The sequence below is a fragment of the Sebastes fasciatus genome, chromosome 24, assembly GCF_043250625.1.
Source record: "Sebastes fasciatus isolate fSebFas1 chromosome 24, fSebFas1.pri, whole genome shotgun sequence".
Taxonomy (NCBI): Eukaryota; Metazoa; Chordata; class Actinopteri; order Perciformes; family Sebastidae; genus Sebastes; species Sebastes fasciatus.
The window spans coordinates 6904905-6921860 of NC_133818.1; the positions used below are offsets into that span (position 1 = coordinate 6904905).

Here is a 16956-nt window from a genome sequence, read left to right on the forward strand (position 1 = left end):
CAAGTATAGGGATCACCATGGGGCGTTACTGGTGAGAGATCCTGAGGGTGAAAGACAGTAAGCAAACTATCAAATACACTAGCTCTAAAGTTGCAATGCTAAAAGGTCACAAAGTTTTCAGAATAAATCTGTGAGTAATAATGTCCAACATATTAGGTTTGATTTCTAAAGGCTGTTGCATAAAAAGTGCATGCATCTTGTAAAACCAATAATGGATTTTTAGAGACAGACAGGTCATCATGGAGGTGTATTTACTTACTACGGACTTCCTGTCTGTGTTCGCTTATAAATAAAGCTAAAGTTAAATTTAATGGAGACTTTATAATGTGCTTGAAATCTACAGAAAATGCTTATTTTGTTAAATCTAGCACTTTGTTATCCACATATTGTTAACAGCAGAGACAGGGACTGCTTTTATAGCTTATAAATTATACTTTTTTTTTTTTTTTAAAGAGGCAGTGTGTAGGATTTGGTGGCATCTAGAAGTGTGGTTGCAGATTGCAACCAGCTGAGTACCCCTCCGCTCACTCCTTTCTTTCCAAGACTTCGGTAACGTGAGCCGCCGAGTGCTAAACCGTGGATCCTTACCGTAATAACACTACTTTAAGAGCAACAGAAGTCAGAAATGTTACACTCTGTTCCCTTAAGAGTGTTTTTTTCCATTCAAAAGTACAAGTAAAGTAAAAATACTAAAGGTTACTACTCACTTTAAGGCTTTCAAATATAATAACAGAGAAGCAAATACCACAGAACATAATTTCAGAGTGCATAGAGTGCAGAGATGTGTCCATTCGTCTTTCATTCAAGGCCAGATTTTCCTCTGTGTTTTACAACATGAGTTATGGCTGTGAAGTTTTGCTCGAGCCAATAGGCCGACTGCCAAACTGCTTGGCCTATTTCTACTGCAACCTTTAATAATTAAAATTTAAAAAAGAAAGAACTACACAATGATTTAAAATGTAACTCAAGGGATACTTTTTGTGACATGCAGCATATATGTGTTTGAAAAACTAAGCATGTAAAATCATCTCCATGATTTGAAACATGATGGAAGCAGCTCATCAGTGAGCTTTGGCTCCACCTAGTGGAACATTTATTCACAACCTTTTAGATGCATTTGCGTCATCACGCTTGCTCAATCCCTGGATTTCCGTGAACAAACCCAACCATCAAGTTAGCCACGCCAGTCACACTAAAATCAGAAATGAGGGATTCCAGCTTTCAAAATAAAACTCCTAAATCTGTTAAAAATAGTTTTTAGCAGACCAATTCAAAACAATGGCACGAAACAAATTATCATCTAACAAGCATTTCCAAAAATAAATATAAACTCTACCATAAACACACATCACAATCATATTTTTAAAAAATGTACCAATTTATAGGATATTATTAACACATCACATTAAAAAAAAACATTTATCACACTAAGAGTAAGTACTACACAATTTATTTACTTTACTTACTTTGCAAATTTAAGATTTTACATTCAGAACATATGATCAGCTTATAAAACATGTTGCAATATTATGCATTAAGCTTACTTACTACTTACTACTTAAGAGTATGATAATAATAATAATAATAATAAATAATAATAATAATGATAATAAAATAATATATATAAAATTGGCTCTACATTGACCAAGTGACATGTTGACGAATTAGTAATAACATAATATAATATATATATTATATAATATATAATATATATATTATATAATATATACTATATATTATATATAATAACAATTACTACATATTATAACACTTAATTTAAAGTCTGCTATAATTACCTACTTTGCAAATTAAGATTTTACATTCAGAACATATGATCAACTTATAAAACATGATGCAATATTATGCATTTAACTTACTTACTACTTACTACTTAAGAGTATAATATTATTATTATTATTATTATTATTATTATTATTATTATTATTGTCATTATTTATTTATTATGTATATATATATTTTAATTGGCTCTACATTGACCAAGTGACATGTTGATGCATCATTAATAACATTATATATATATATATATATATATATATATAAAAACTGTTAAAGCAGCCATTCTGCCTAATAACAACAGCTCTGTAGTTTACTTGACTAAAATGCTAATGAGATGATAACTAAAAGGCAAAGCTCCTATAGTTCAAATGTTATTACTAATTAATAGCTTATTACTACTTAAGAGTATAATAATAATAATAATTATTATTATATATATATATATAATATATTATATATAATAATATATTATTCTGCATAATAACAATACCTCTGTACTTTACTTGACTAAAATGCTAACTAAAAAGGCAAATCTCCTACAGTTCAAATGTTATTACTAATTAACAGCTTATTACTACTTAAGAGTATAATAATAATAATTATTATTATTATATATATATATATATATACAATGTATTATATATAATATATTATTCTGCATAATAACAATACCTCTGTACTTTACTTGACTAAAATGCTAACTAAAAAGGCAAATATCCTACAGTTCAAAGGTTATTACTAATTAACAGCTTATTACATTGGTATTATTTATGTTACTCAAAATAAAAATAACATTTGTATGTATTTTATTTTGAAATATGTGAGCGGAAGTACATCAGGTTCCATGTGTCAGGGTGACTGTTGTTAGTCTGACTGCAGCCGTCGCTGTCATCACATCGCTCTGAGTCTGTGTCTCTGTTATTCTACTCTGTCTCTCGTCTGGTAAACACACATTAAAGGAGCAACAACAACACCTTAACAAGTGTTTCTCTCGGCTGGCTCGCTTGTTGCCAGCTGAACCTCTTCAGGATGGATCCAGCAAGCCGATACCAAGTGGTGAGTTTAGACGAGATGAGATCACAACAACCGACCGAGAGCTTCACACCTCGGCCTGTCTGTCTCAGGAAACAAGGCCTTACTAGCTTTAACACATCTATAACACTGTTTAATAGTGAAGTAGAAGGAGCTATACTACTTAAACACGATACTAAACACGTTATTGATCTTTCTGAGTTGTTCTTTCTGTTGTATTTAGTCTTGTTTTGTTATGATTGTTAGCCACTCAAGCACTTCCGCATCAGCTAGGCTAATGTTAGCCTAGCTGCTAGGTTACATGACATGTTGACAAGCTAAGTGTAAACAAGCTGGCTCTATTTAATGGAGCTTAAAGGGACTTGTTAGCATGTTATTATTATTATTATTATTATTATTTTATTATTATTATTATTATTTTATTATTATTATTATTATTATTATTATACTCTTAAGTAGTAAGTAAGTTTAATGCATAATATTGCATCATTATTTGTTATAATATGTAGTAATTGTTATTATGCAGAGTGGCTGCTTTAACAGTGTCAATGTAGAGCCAATTCAAAAAATAATAATAAATAATAATAATGACAATATTATTATTATTATTGTTAATAATAATAATAATACTAATAATAATAAACATATGATCAACTTATAAAACATGATACAATATTATGCATTAAACTTACTACTTACCACTTAAGAGTATGATAATAATAATTATTATAGTTATTAGTATTATTGTCGTTTTTATCATTATTGTCAATATTATTATTATTATCTATTATATTTATTTTTTTAATTGGCTCTACATTGACTAATAATAATAATAATAATATTATCATTATTATTATTTATTATATTATTATTATTTTTTGAATTGGTTCTACATTGATCAAGTGACATGTTGACAAACCAGTAATAACATAATATACATATAACATAACACTGTTAAAGCAGCCACTCAAAATGACATGCTAATAAACTGTGTCACACATTTAATAGACCCTCTCTTGGGTATTATGTACTTGCTGACTATAAAACACTTGTTAAGCTACAGGACCTGTTGACAAGTGTAAACAAGCTTAGCTGTGAGTTAGCATTAACAGGTGAATTTATTAGCTGGCTAATATTTAATGACACGTTAAGTATCCAAGTCCAAAGGGTTAGTAAGAGTCCTGTGAAGGGAATGATACTAATAAACTAATTAACTAATAATTAACTTTTCCAAGGTATAACTATGTTATATCTGCTAGCAGACATCCATATTCAGAAATTCAGTGAGTTATTCATGGCAATAAAAGTCAAAGGTAATGTGGATGTTGAGTAAAATATATTGCCACCACACAGTGTGGTGAATATTTGGGTCAACAGGTGTTACACTGACATCTGTGACCGCAGAGAGCCAACAACACTTAAGGCCACCATTTCTGACAGCTCAAAAAATGTGACCCCATTTGAACCTATCTTTTTCTTTTTCTTTTAGAGTTTTGTGAATATATGTTTAAAGAAAAAATACATTTTTAACAATTTAGTTTTGTGTGTTTTCTGTCATGCCTCATTTACAGCGAGGTACAGCGAGGTCACGTCAGTAACGGTGACCTCGTGTGTTGCTGGCTCTCTGCGGTCACAGATTTCAGTGTAACACCGGCATTAAGTTGTTCTAAAACTGTTACATGACATGTGAATGAACAACAGTGGCTGAGAAATTTTGGAAACAGTTATGGGCCACTTTGAGATAAAGTCCGCTTTGTGCTCTGATGCCTGTGGTTCTGGGTATGTGAGTGATAATCCCACAGGGATCCGGTACGAGCCAAAGCAAAACAGCATTGTGCTCTAACTTTTCAATCCTGGACAAAGTGCAGATTAAATAACAATCCAGTGTTTGCAAAACAACACTGGATTCTCAAGGATTATTTACTGATACAACACATTCGGGCCAAACTGAGATCTGATGTTGTGGTTTGTAGACAGCCTGGTCTTCATGTCATTATACCTACACTTGCACACTTTTCATTCCTCCCTACATTTTGCCCTCTGGCTGTCTCATTCTTCTCTAAATAATACTAAAATGCATGCAAGTGTGGGGCAGCGCTGCTCCGAGCAGGCCCGCATGAGTTTCTGGTATATTTGGACACACGAGGAGGCTTGTGGCTATGTTGTTAAGATCTTATGTAATCCCCTGTGCGCGGGGGTGCGTTATGCTTTGTCCTTGATTCCGAGCCAGTCGTCAGCCACTCATTCACTCGCTCCCGCCTTGCACATCGACCCTGCGCTGGTGGAGGCTTTTTTTTTTTTAGAAGTTTATCTGCATGGTGATGAAGAAATTTCCTTCTAAATATGACTATTTCTTTTTTTTTAGATTGTAGTTGAGCTCTTCTGTTATGAGTCACTTACAGGTAGTGACTTTTTAGTTATCAGTCGGATGTCAGCTGTTTTTTTAGAAAGGGTGATTCCCATTTGTGGTTGTGTTTTACCACAAAAAGACTATTGCCATTACTTCACGGAAAATGTTAAATAGAAAAACTTCCCTCTTAAACACATAATTACAACACTGATAATTCATAAATATGGTGGAAATAAATAGGTCACAACCTACTTGTAGTCAAAACGAAAGCAAGCTTGATACCAAAACTAAAAAGGGCAAACTCGATGAAGGTATTTGACTAAAGCAGAAGGGCTATGATGGTTCGTATATTCATCCTAACTTGGACATTGTGTTCTAGAAATCTACTTTAACAGCCGTCACTTACTTTCTTTTCACTTACGTTGTTCAGGAATTAGTTTTATGGCTCTGGACAAGTTGTACTTGCTCGGCCACATTGCGAAAGCATTTGCTAATCTTTGGTTTGTATCGTGACGCATGAGTAGTCTGTGGTTGCTGTCGGTTAATGCTGGGTAACGTGGCATTATCCTTCATACCAGTGGAAAAACCATAAAGTCACAACATTGTATGTATTTTTGCCCTGATATGGGATTAAAAAAAGTTGTATTTTATAAATAACAGCTGTATTGTCATAGAGTACAAGGTTGCACGATGTTGTTTTGGTTTAAGTTACTTTCTCAAGGACAGATAGAAGTCTCAGAGAAGGTGAGGAGGATTCACTCCCTCGTTTTGCCCACCCAGACTTCCCGCCAGCAGCTCTGTTGCCACCATGTTCCCATCGCCCCTCTGTAATTTCAGAGGGCGTTTGGCTCTTTGCTTTGGCAAAAAAATTAATGTACTCAAGTGTGTAACTGCCGCTCAGCTGTAGCGGAGGCGCTCATTAACTGATTACATGTGTATCACCTTTCCGGAGACCTTCCTGTGTTGACATACCGATGTCGTCTCACGTCTCCGTGCTTACAGTGTCAAACATTCTTCTGAGGGCAAAATGTGTCGCAAATGTGACAGCAGAGCAGACATACAGTATGTATGCGCCCTCGTAATTTAATTCCTAGAAGCAGTTAAAGTTGTAATCTTGCGTTGTAAATTTGGTGGCAGCTTCACAATAAAAGCCGCCCAGTTTTGCCAGTTTTAAATGTGAAGCAGCAGCAGTAGGAAATGTTCTGTTTGCGTTAGCAGTAATTTAATACAGCTGCGGTACAGTGTAAAGAGAGTGAACAGTGAAGCTGTCATCAATGAGATAAAATGAAGCTAGTTTACATGCCTTAGAATCCAGGGTTGTGTCTAGAAGGGAGCCTACAAATCGCGAAATCTGATCTGATATCTGCAAAAACTCTTGTGAGACTCGCTGCCCGATGACCTGACCTAACCTTAACTATTCAAGGTCAATGCCTTTACAATATAACATTCTCATGTCCCAGTTTATTTCAGGTTGCAGTGTATGTGAAGGACATCAGCTGACAGGAAGTAAACATGGAACCAAGCTGTTGCCTAGCAACGCAATTCCAGACAATATGATAATTGATTTTTTTTTAACATTACAGCATGTAAACATGTTCTAGTAGAAACATAAAATACAAGTATGAACCTGAAAATGAGCACAATATGGGACCTTAAATGAAGAAACTGAGTGCGATATGAATAATATTTAAAATACTGGAAAAAATGGACCATAAAGATGTAACCGATTACATGCTGTATGTCATTGAAAGTCGTTCCTGTGCAAATATTGTGTTGCTCATGTCAACCCACTCATTCAGCTTGAAAATATCAATAAAAAGAGAAGTAAAATAAATAAAAAAGGGGAAGAAATCAGCTCTGCCTGACCCACATTTTGTGCTGACAAACAAAAAACGATTGCGCAAAGTTTATTTAGTTGCATAATAACTACCTGATGTTGGTGAAATTACTGTTTTATGGACTTCTTTACATAGTTCTCAGCTTTAAAAAGGCGTCCATTCTGCCTGGCATAAAATACAAGATTGATGTCAGCTTTGGAAACTCGGCACCGTGTGAACATCGCCTCTAGCAACCACACTTTTTGGCTGACTGATCAGCTGATTCCTCTAACCCCCTTCCCACTGTCTCATCCTCTCCTCCAGTTGCACAATGAGGACGACTCTTCAGAGGCCTCCACCAGCGAGCCGCAGCCGTGCACTTCTGCCACAGCCCAGGCTAGTACGTCCAGCCAGGACCAGAGCCAGGCCGAGCTTGGCGCGACGGCAGCGGAAGCATCGGGGTCGGGGACTCAGGCGGAGGCGGATGCACCTCCACCTCCTTACGCCTCCATTGACCTGGGAGCAACCGCTGCACCCGGTATGTACTGGGATTACTTTCCATTTTGTCTTCACCTAATACGTCCTTCAAATGTACTTTTTCTTAGCAGCAACTTTATTTTTCCAAAATGTGGTTGCATGCTTCCTAAAATAGCAACGGCGGCAGTTTTGCGGCAACTTCTGGACCGTCTTAACTCATGAGTCAGCGTTGGTTTCCATGACAGCATTACCACAATATTGGCAGCTGCTTAGCCAGATACTGCACGCTGTCCCATTTCTTCTTTTTGTAACTGAGTCTTCTCCTTCTTTCCCACAGAGACAAGTTACCGAAGCGACTTCCCTGTGCCTCCGCCCTACAGCGTCGCCACCTCACTGCCCACGTATGACGAAGCGGAGAAGGCCAAAGCGGCCGCCATGGCTACCTCCACTGTGGAGGTGATGCCACGGGTGAGGACATACACTCATTCTTTCACTAACATGTCCGTAGAGTGACGTTCACCTCAAAGCACGCCACTTCTAAACTACCCCACCCAACAGACATAAAAGGACAAAGTAAATGTCAGTAATTAGTCTTCATCTAATGCAGAAGTTGTACTTTGTATTGTTTGTGCAGCACACTGTGTCAGTATCACGTGGGTCATTAATTTTAGATTTGACGGAGCATTTAAGTGGCAACGCCCGTGAATGAGGTGACAGAGGTCAAACACGTTTTGTAACTCATCTGTTTGTGTAGCAGGTGTGTCGTTACGGTATATTTTTAACTAAGCTTGTATGTGGTTTGATTGTTTGTGTGTCCAGGATGATGAATTCCCTCCCAGAGATGATTTCAGTGATGCTGATCAGCTTCGAGTTGGAAATGATGGCATCTTCATGTTGGCCTTTTTCAGTAAGTCTGTCTCATGGTAACATGTTTAATGCTTCTGTTAAAACATGAGAGGGCTGGAGCCAGGATTATGATTATTATTTATTTTCAAATCTATTGTAATTCAAATATACCTCTCAGGATTAAAAAAAACGTGACATTTTTCTTCGTCGGTTGCAGATTACACATTGTTGTGACGTCATAACAGTCAAACAAGGCCAACATTAAGATGATTATCTTGTGTTTGCTTGTTCTTTAAGTAGTCCTAATCAGCCTCCATCTCTAAAAGTCATTCTCATTCAACATAAATTTCCCAGTACTTTAATTTTGAAAAATTAAAATACTGCAAAAATTCAAATTCAGTTTTTCTAAATAAGTGTTCCTGGATGTATCAGACTTGTCATGGCTATGTTGTTTCCTTTTTGTTGTTGTAAAGCAAAAGTGTCTTTGTGTTTGTCCCCCTAGTGGCCTTCCTGTTCAACTGGATCGGGTTCTGCCTGTCCTTCTGTCTGACCAATACCATTGCAGGACGCTACGGAGCCATCTGCGGATTCGGCCTTTCCCTCATCAAGTGGATTCTAATCGTCAGGGTACGTTCACAGTTGTTTTTTTTCTTTTAATATCAGTGCTGAATTGAATAGTAACCTGATACTGACAGTGATGATCTCTGTGTGCAGTTCTCTGACTACTTCACTGGCTACTTCAATGGTCAATACTGGCTCTGGTGGATCTTCCTGCTGCTCGGTGAGTACATTTTTAAGTCCTACATCTTGTATTAAGCCCTGTTTCGACCGCAGGAACTTTCCCCCCAGAACTAAGAACCTTTTGAGGACCTCAGGGACCAGGGTCTAAATTAAGTTCTGGGGACCTTTTACCCCCAAAAAAGGCCCTGGTCGGGGGAAGTACTTTCTGAAAGTACCGTAAGCTTCGGGGTATAGTTTGCAGGGATGATCATTAGTGATTGGTCAAACACACACACAGCACTGCTGCTTCAACTGAAGTACTCTAGTATCAATTTAGGACTATTTTAGGACGAGGGGAGAACATTTCTCTCTGTTTGATAACTTTAAAATAGGCTCTGTTGTCGGCTTCCCGACTCATTTAAAAAAAGACAGAGAAACAGAGAGAGGGATCGTGCAAGCAGTAGAAGGGGGAGAGAGAGAGAAGTAGTGCAGCGGTGCTGTGTATGAGAGAAAGAAAAGTTATTTTCTGATTGTTTCACGGCGTTAACGTTCTAAAGCACAAATAAATAACCCTCAAACACTCAACAGATGATTAACTGTGGAGACAGACGCTCTTAGTTTCATTTTCTTCTGGTGCATTTCATTCATTACATCCAGCTTGCAGCAGTAAAGTAGTAAAGTAGCAGTAGTCAGCAAACTAGTTTGCTTAATCTTCGCAGGTCTTTAGACCGCAGTGGAAACACAGAAAACAGTGGGCTGAAGGAAACTTTTAGTTCCTTGAAAAGTAGTTCCAGGGACTAAAAGTCCGGCTTTATTTGACTCTCAAGTGGAGATCTCTGTTGTGACGTGAACTGTGCTCTCCCTCCGCAGGTATCCTGCTGTTCTTCAGAGGTTTCGTCAACTATCTTAAAGTGCGCAACATGTCAGAGAATATGGCCACCTCTCACAGAACGCGCCTCTTCTTCCTCTACTAAAAGGTAAAGTAAAATCCTCTCTGAAAATCTAAAACAACAACACAACATCGCTGCTTGCTCTAATGATTTTGATTTCCCACAGGTTTCCACACCACCATTCCTTTCCGATGTGAAGTTCCCTCCCTCTACCCTCGAATGACCTGAGCGAGCAGCCTTGCAGTGAAGAGAGGAGACGGGGAAGGAATGAAGGAAAGACGTAGGGAGAAAGTGTTACCAGTCTCATTATAAGCATACGGCGGCTCACTCTGAACTTCTGAACCGAGCCCGAAAAATAAGTCTTTGATGATCAGATCTCGTCCCTGGCTTTGTTTTTCGTTTTCCTTTGATTCTTAACAAAAAAAAAACAATCCCACGTATGCGTAATGTCTCGCAAGAGTAGGAGTTCTTTTGAGAAACATGACCTTAGTTACCAAAATGAGATATCCAATAGAAAAGCACAATGACATTACTTCAATGAACGTCTTAAATGTAGGAAAAACTAAAGTTACTGTTGCTATGATATTTCTTTCCCCGTGTAAACAAACAGTGTTATCAGCTTACGCCTCTCTCTATAAACATTTTAAAAATAGAAAATGTGCAGGAAGGAAGTGGAAACCTACTCTGAGCCTTTGATATTCAAATCTCCCCTCCAGCTTTTGGTTTTCTCAGACTTTTGCAACAAATATCAAATAAGGCTTTGGAACTGAGTGCAGCCTGTTTGACCTATTGCACATTACAGTTTATATCTTGCAGCAGTTTTAGCTTTGCCATTCCACATTTTTAAGTTCAGGGTGTTTTAAACAAGTCTTACTTTTAACCGTGATGTAGCATTTTTTTTTGCGTCCTCATTACCGCGTAGCCAAAGTCAGTCTACTTCAGCTGACAGTGTGCATCCTTCTAACATCTGAGCCTCGATGCTTTTAGTGTTTTTAAACCAAACACCCCTTCAGACTCGCCTCTCCTTCACCGTGACCAGACGAAATATGACAAAGGACAGAAAGCAGCTTGAAATTAATTGAAACTATTTCTTAAAGTCAGATTTTTTAAGACAACCAATCACATAAATTAAGCCCTAACTGGGGCTGCACAAGTAATCAAAATGTTATCGAAATAAGAAAGCATCTTTGTTTGGTACAAAAATTACACCATGATCATTTTAATGTTTTTCAATGAAAATGAGAATAATGATGTAAAAGTAATATATTTTTTCAAAATCGTTAATTAAACAGACTTTATATTCCAGGAGACGGCGCTATGATGCAATTAGTTAAAAAAAGTAGCATGACGATTCAACATTACGGCCATTCCTACACAGTTCTTCAAACGTGTATTTTGTATGTATATAGATATAGATATAGATACATATATCTCAGAAGTATGTATCTGAGACATTATACTTGGCCCTAACAAAATCAAACTAAAAGTAAATATATAAAAACCAAACATTTTGGAAAAATTTAAACTAAACTAAAACTAGGAAACGCACTCCTAAAGTCAAAACTAAAATAAAATAAAAACTGATTTAACATTTAAAACTATGATAACCTCGTCACAGACTCACTCATGCTGGCGTGACGTGTAAAACAACAGCGTTGGCGCCTAGTGTTCGTGTAGTCCCGCCATGCCGGCTGTCCGTTTTTTAAGTTGGTAACGTTAATGTAAGAAAGAAAGTATGAATTTAATTGACAACCCAACTGACATGTTGTCGTCATAACAACTAACAACAATCAGCGTTTTCTTTTGTACTAGTCAAATTACGACGGCAAAGTTGGTCCAATGTCAAATCTACTCCTATTCTATTTCTGTTTTTATCTATACTCTGAGCGAATGGAAAAAGAGGACGGCGATAAAAGTCAGTAATATTTACCAAATAACCAGAATTAACCGGAATCTAAAATTCTGGATCTCCAGAAATTGCTTTTAAGTTTCTTGTGTCATGCTGACCTGAGCTATGCAGTAAAGATATACATCCATCATGACATTGTTAGAGGAGGAGGGCTACATTAACCAAAACTTAATCATCTGTTCTTAACCATAAGTTACTGTAAAACACATCTTTCTGGGGTTCAGTTTATCACAACAGATTTGTAAAACATGAAATACACCTGCTTTTTTTCCCTTCTCAAACTCAACACCGATTGCCAAATACAGAATCTGTGCGCTACCGAGGAGCGCAGCTAGATCAGCGGAGGCTCCTCGGAGGCTCCTCGGACAAATCAGTTTGTTAAAGGCCATGCAGGCTGCTCCGGTCAGATCGGTGGGAAGCGGCTCCAAGGCAGCACTTGTGTGGGAAGCTGCTTCAGTGCTGTCGAAGTGGAACTGATAATAAGCATTTTAAATACAACGGTTTGCGTGCCAGGCTTGAGTAAAACTCTTTGAAATAAAAGAGTCGTATGCAATTTAGTTCCCTGTAATAGTTGTGAAGTCCTGTGATCATGGAATAGGTGTCGAATAGTTTAGTCATCAGAGATCAGGTCCGATACAAAGTCATTTTTGGATAAAGTCGAGGTGCTCATTGAACACTTGCCAACAAAATTATTTTCAGTAAATCAGAGGAAAATGCAATAAAAGCTGTTAAAATGTGACTGGTTTCTGCATATTGTGCATGATGTAGAGACGACACACGGGTCTCGCTCTGGGATTTGGGTTTTTATGATGAGATTAAAATGTTCTTTTCATGGAGCGAGAAGGTTTTGGTGACGGTGGCTTGTGTGCGGAGAAATCAAGCGATGAACTGAGAACAATATCGTCAGTTTCTTGAGTGTAACAGCGATGAAGTCAGGGGATGCTGTCCGGTGCGAGCGCGGCAGTCTATGAAAATGGAGCCCGACTGGACAAAGAAAAACTTTTTTTTGATTCTTTTTGTCATCCATAAAATGAAATGTATATACCAGCTTATGCCAATTCATAATATTTGCACTTTGAAGAACTGTACAGTATGATTTGTGAGTCTGCTTAACTTGATGTGGTGGATAGAGAAAACGACAAAAAAAAAATGATCTTCGCCATCCAAGTTTTACAACTGGAATTCTTAATCATCCCAAAATGGATAATTTGCCTTTTGCACTTTTTATTTTTCAAAAAATTGTGTTATTGTGTGTCATCGCTTTTCGCCTAAACTGTGACAGCTTAAGTATTTTTTAAATGCTTTCTTTCTTTCGACTCTGCTCATATCCAACTAAAAAGCCTCTTTCAGCAATATCAAGGTCTTTTTCAACCAATTAAAGCTCTGCTCTGCATGATTCATCCACCGGAATGAGTGGGGTAATATTAGGATTACTCTTAGTACAATTTACATTTCTTTGTTTGTAAATAAATGAAGAAAACAAATGAGACGGCAGCCGAGTTATATTTTTGTTTTGTCCAAGATAATCCTTGTTAACGTCTTCTGAAACGGTTGTTATGCATTTATTGTAACTGGAATTAAATTGACAGATGATTTCTTGCAAAAATGCCAATAAAGTTCAAAAGCCTGCCGGTTAACTTTTATGTTGGATTCTGTTTTTTTGTTGTTGTTGTTTTTTGCAGGTATGGATGTCACGTTGATACCAATACCCGTGAAATCCCATGTACTACAACATCCACTCCTTTATTATCGTTTGCATACTGGTTTTTGTCAGGAAGTTAAGCCAAAAACTACATACAAGATTACATTTGAACACATCATGATAACGTTAGAATTGACCTTCGCCTATTTTTACTGAATAGAGCCTGAACACACCATAATGTAATCGTACACTAATGCATATTATATTCCATTTCTGCTAATACATCCTCCGAAATGCTACACACTGGACCTTTACAGACTGAATTATGTCAGTGTAACTCTCAAGCGAGCTGGAACTTCTGATGGATTCTCCTGGGTTCAATCCTCGGCGTCCACATTTAAAGTCTGAGGTTATGAACACTTACTGGCTGTCATCCAGTCAATCATCAGGCTCACTCCCTGCTGTTGCTGCTACATGCTCTCAGTGTGAAACTGACCATTCTCCGTTGTATTATCTCTCCCTTGGCCTTCACTTCACATTTCAATAAAGAAGAAATGTTCAAACGATAACTACTTGAAGTAAAAAAAAATGCCCTGAAAATCCAACCATGTCCGTGCGCATCATCTTTATGGCGTTTGGGCACACATTTATTAGATATATAAGCACTAAAGAAAAAAGTTTGCCCACAAGGAAAGTCATGTAGATGGAGAAGTGAAGCTGTAATACATTGTGACATCATTATAATGCCATTAAGAAAGCAACTGAGAAACGATTACTCTGGTTTATGACCAAATACCCACAAACTAATGACATTCCCATGAGCCTCAGCTGTAATTGTGTAGTGCTAATTGGAAAATGTTTGCATGCTTACATGCTAAACTAAGATGATGAACATGGTAAACATTATACATGCTAAACATCAGCATGTTAAACATCAGTATTTAGCTTAAAGCACTGCACTGCAAGTGATATTACTTATGGCTACATTGCTGCAGTTTGTATTCATTACGTCCACTAGATGGAGCCAAATACTGTGTGTTTTGGGGTTGCTGTTAACTTCCTTCAATTTATGACAACACTTCAGGACACTCATGGGTCATCTTGAGCCTGTTTTACACCATCTTTTCTATCTATCTATCTTTTTTCATCTGAATAATAAAGTCTTTTATATTGAAGTTTCATGAGTTTAGAAGCAAAGGGACTCCTCAATTGTATGCATGAGGCATCATTCATATTGTTCAAGTGTGGGAGTGCAGGGCCAGCGTGGGATCATTTAAGTTGAATGGCTCTTACATCTTTGATGCCTTTTTTATTATTATATCGGTAAAAATATTCTAAAATATTGATTCAACACCTCTTCTCATTTTACTAGAAAGCTCCTGTTTCATTGATGATCCGATATTTTATTTTTCATGATTTAGTCTCTCTAAAAGTCAGCTGTGCTACAGTGGTGATTTGTGACCCATTTTACTCATGTAGCTTTATTGAAGTTTAAATGGTGGTGTGACCTAACCGCTGATCCGAAATCAGCGGTCCCGCTCAGAGAGGCTTGATAAATATAAGCCAGAGGCTCTTTAGCGCTGCTCTGGGAGTGCTTTTTTGCTCCCTGCTAGATCAATGTGTCCACACACCCCAGTGCCTCAGGCTATTAACTATAGGCCCTCTCTCCTTACACAGCTGCTCATGTTAACATCTAAAAGCTTGGTTTTATGGGAGAAGACACCTTTGGTCACAGGGCAGAAAAATCACTCGATCATTAAGTGGCTCTGTGTCAGCTCAACATCGCACCAAAACTAGACAAATCGCGCTCAAAACCACATTTAGGTTGCAGCCAAAAATAAACAGATGATCTGATAAAAAAGCCACAGTGGAAACTAAACTTGAAACTTGCAACCTTTATCAGTGAAACCGGTATCTGATGAGGTTTGCAAGATGGAAACATGTTTTTTACATTTAGGCCTGGAGAAGGTCTCACTTTAATCGGCTCAAAATTTAAATATTTACAGCCTAGTTTATTTAACTATAAAGCAAGGAATGTATGTGTGTATGTCCTTCGCATTTCTCAATAACCGTTCATCCGATCTACTTCACACTTGGCAGGTGTATTGATGGGGAACCAAGGGGGTGCCGTGTTGAATTTGGTGCAATTTGGATATGGGTGTTTTTTTCTTTCCTGTGAACCAAAGTGTATTTCACCGGTGTTCTTAACTGTGAGTAGCCGGATTTGGGTGTGTTTCTTCTCATGAACCAGAATGTATTTCACCAGTGTTTCTGACTGTGAGTAGCTGTACTTGGGTGTGTTTTTTCCCATTAACCAGACTGTATTTCACCGGTATTTCTTACCACAAGTATCCAGACTTGGGTGTGTTTCTTCCTGGGAACCGAAGTGTATTTCACCGGTGTTTCTGACTACAAGTAGCTGGATCGGGTGTGTTTCTTCCTATGAACCGGAGTGTATTTCACCGGTGTTTCTGACTGCGAGTAGCCAGACTTGGGTGTGTTTTTTTCCCGTGAACCAGCCTTTCACTGGTGTTTCCGAGTAGCTATGACTAGGTGTTTGGCGCAACTATGTCATAGTAGGTGTATTGCTCTGGATCCAAGGAAGCACAGTGTCGAGTGTGAAGTAGTCTTGAGAAAGCTGAAAGCAACAACACCACAGGCCAAGCATTCGGCCCGTTCTGAACAGGCATGTTTTGCACGTGCACTCTCATCAAAAAGCTGTCTGTATTTTCTATTATTTTAATTAAAAAAAATATGTAAACAAGACTCAGAGTCTAGAGCCATGGTCGCAACTTTATGACTCTGTACTTGGGCACATCAGTGCTTTGAGCTAAACACCTAACACCAGCATGCTAACATGCTTATAATGGCAATGCTATCATGTTCACCATCTTATTTTAGCATACTAACAATGTTTAAAACATGCAAGGTGGGAATATGCTCATTGCATGTTTCACCACAAGGAGGCACCGGTTGCACGCGTTCCCATCACCTATGGGAGTAAGTAAGACCACAGACTTTATGTTGAGGTTTGGCTGCAGTGGAGATGTTACAGGTTAAGTGCCTTGCATTAAGAGTGGCATGAGGTCTCTGTGATCTTCATGCTCCCGCAGGCACCGATTTTTATAGAAAAAAAAAATCAGGGATCCAGATCCAATTCACCCCCTTGCCCTCTGCGCCTCAGAGTAATGCACGACAGTGACCTCTTCTGGCAGTTTCATTAAAGTGAAAACCAATAACATTTCATCATGTTTTAGCCAGAAAACAATACCATGACTCCAATACAGAAATCTGGACTGATGACCTCTCTCAAGACTAGACTTGTGAGAAGAGAATCTATATGTGCCAGACCACGTTTGCTTGTTCACTGTGAAACCCTTGAAGCTACAAGCTGTCTCCTGCCTCCTGACAGACGGGGCTCAGGTGTTGACTCCCCTTCCTGTGTAAATTATACACCAGGTTTTGATAGGTGTCAC

General features: G+C 37.8%; 1 protein-coding gene across 2 annotated transcripts; it reads left to right on the forward strand.

The window, feature by feature from the left end:
- Positions 1–2651: 2651 nt before the first annotated feature.
- ndfip2 (Nedd4 family interacting protein 2) lies at positions 2652–13481 on the forward strand. 2 transcript variants are annotated; one of them, XM_074627425.1, is made up of 8 exons: positions 2652–2853; positions 7321–7534; positions 7811–7941; positions 8293–8380; positions 8822–8946; positions 9034–9100; positions 9910–10029; positions 10106–13481. In XM_074627425.1, the coding sequence occupies exons 1-7, from the start codon at positions 2827–2829 to the stop codon at positions 10011–10013; spliced, it is 756 nt and encodes a 251-aa protein (XP_074483526.1). In that variant the 5' UTR covers positions 2652–2826; the 3' UTR covers positions 10014–10029; positions 10106–13481. The 2 variants fall into 2 exon arrangements, with proteins under 2 accessions (XP_074483526.1, XP_074483525.1); XM_074627424.1 differs by having other exon boundaries at positions 9910–10016; positions 10096–13481.
- The last annotated feature ends 3475 nt before the right edge of the window (positions 13482–16956 follow it).

Bases quoted from the DNA above. Each gene is read 5' to 3' on its own strand.
- ndfip2 (XM_074627425.1), top strand. From the start codon at position 2,827: ATGGATCCAGCAAGCCGATACCAAGTG. The intron at 2,854-7,320 runs GTGAGTTTAGAC...CCTCTCCTCCAG, and splicing joins CAGCAAGCCGATACCAAGTG to TTGCACAATGAGGACGACTC. The intron at 8,947-9,033 runs GTACGTTCACAG...CTCTGTGTGCAG, and splicing joins AGTGGATTCTAATCGTCAGG to TTCTCTGACTACTTCACTGG.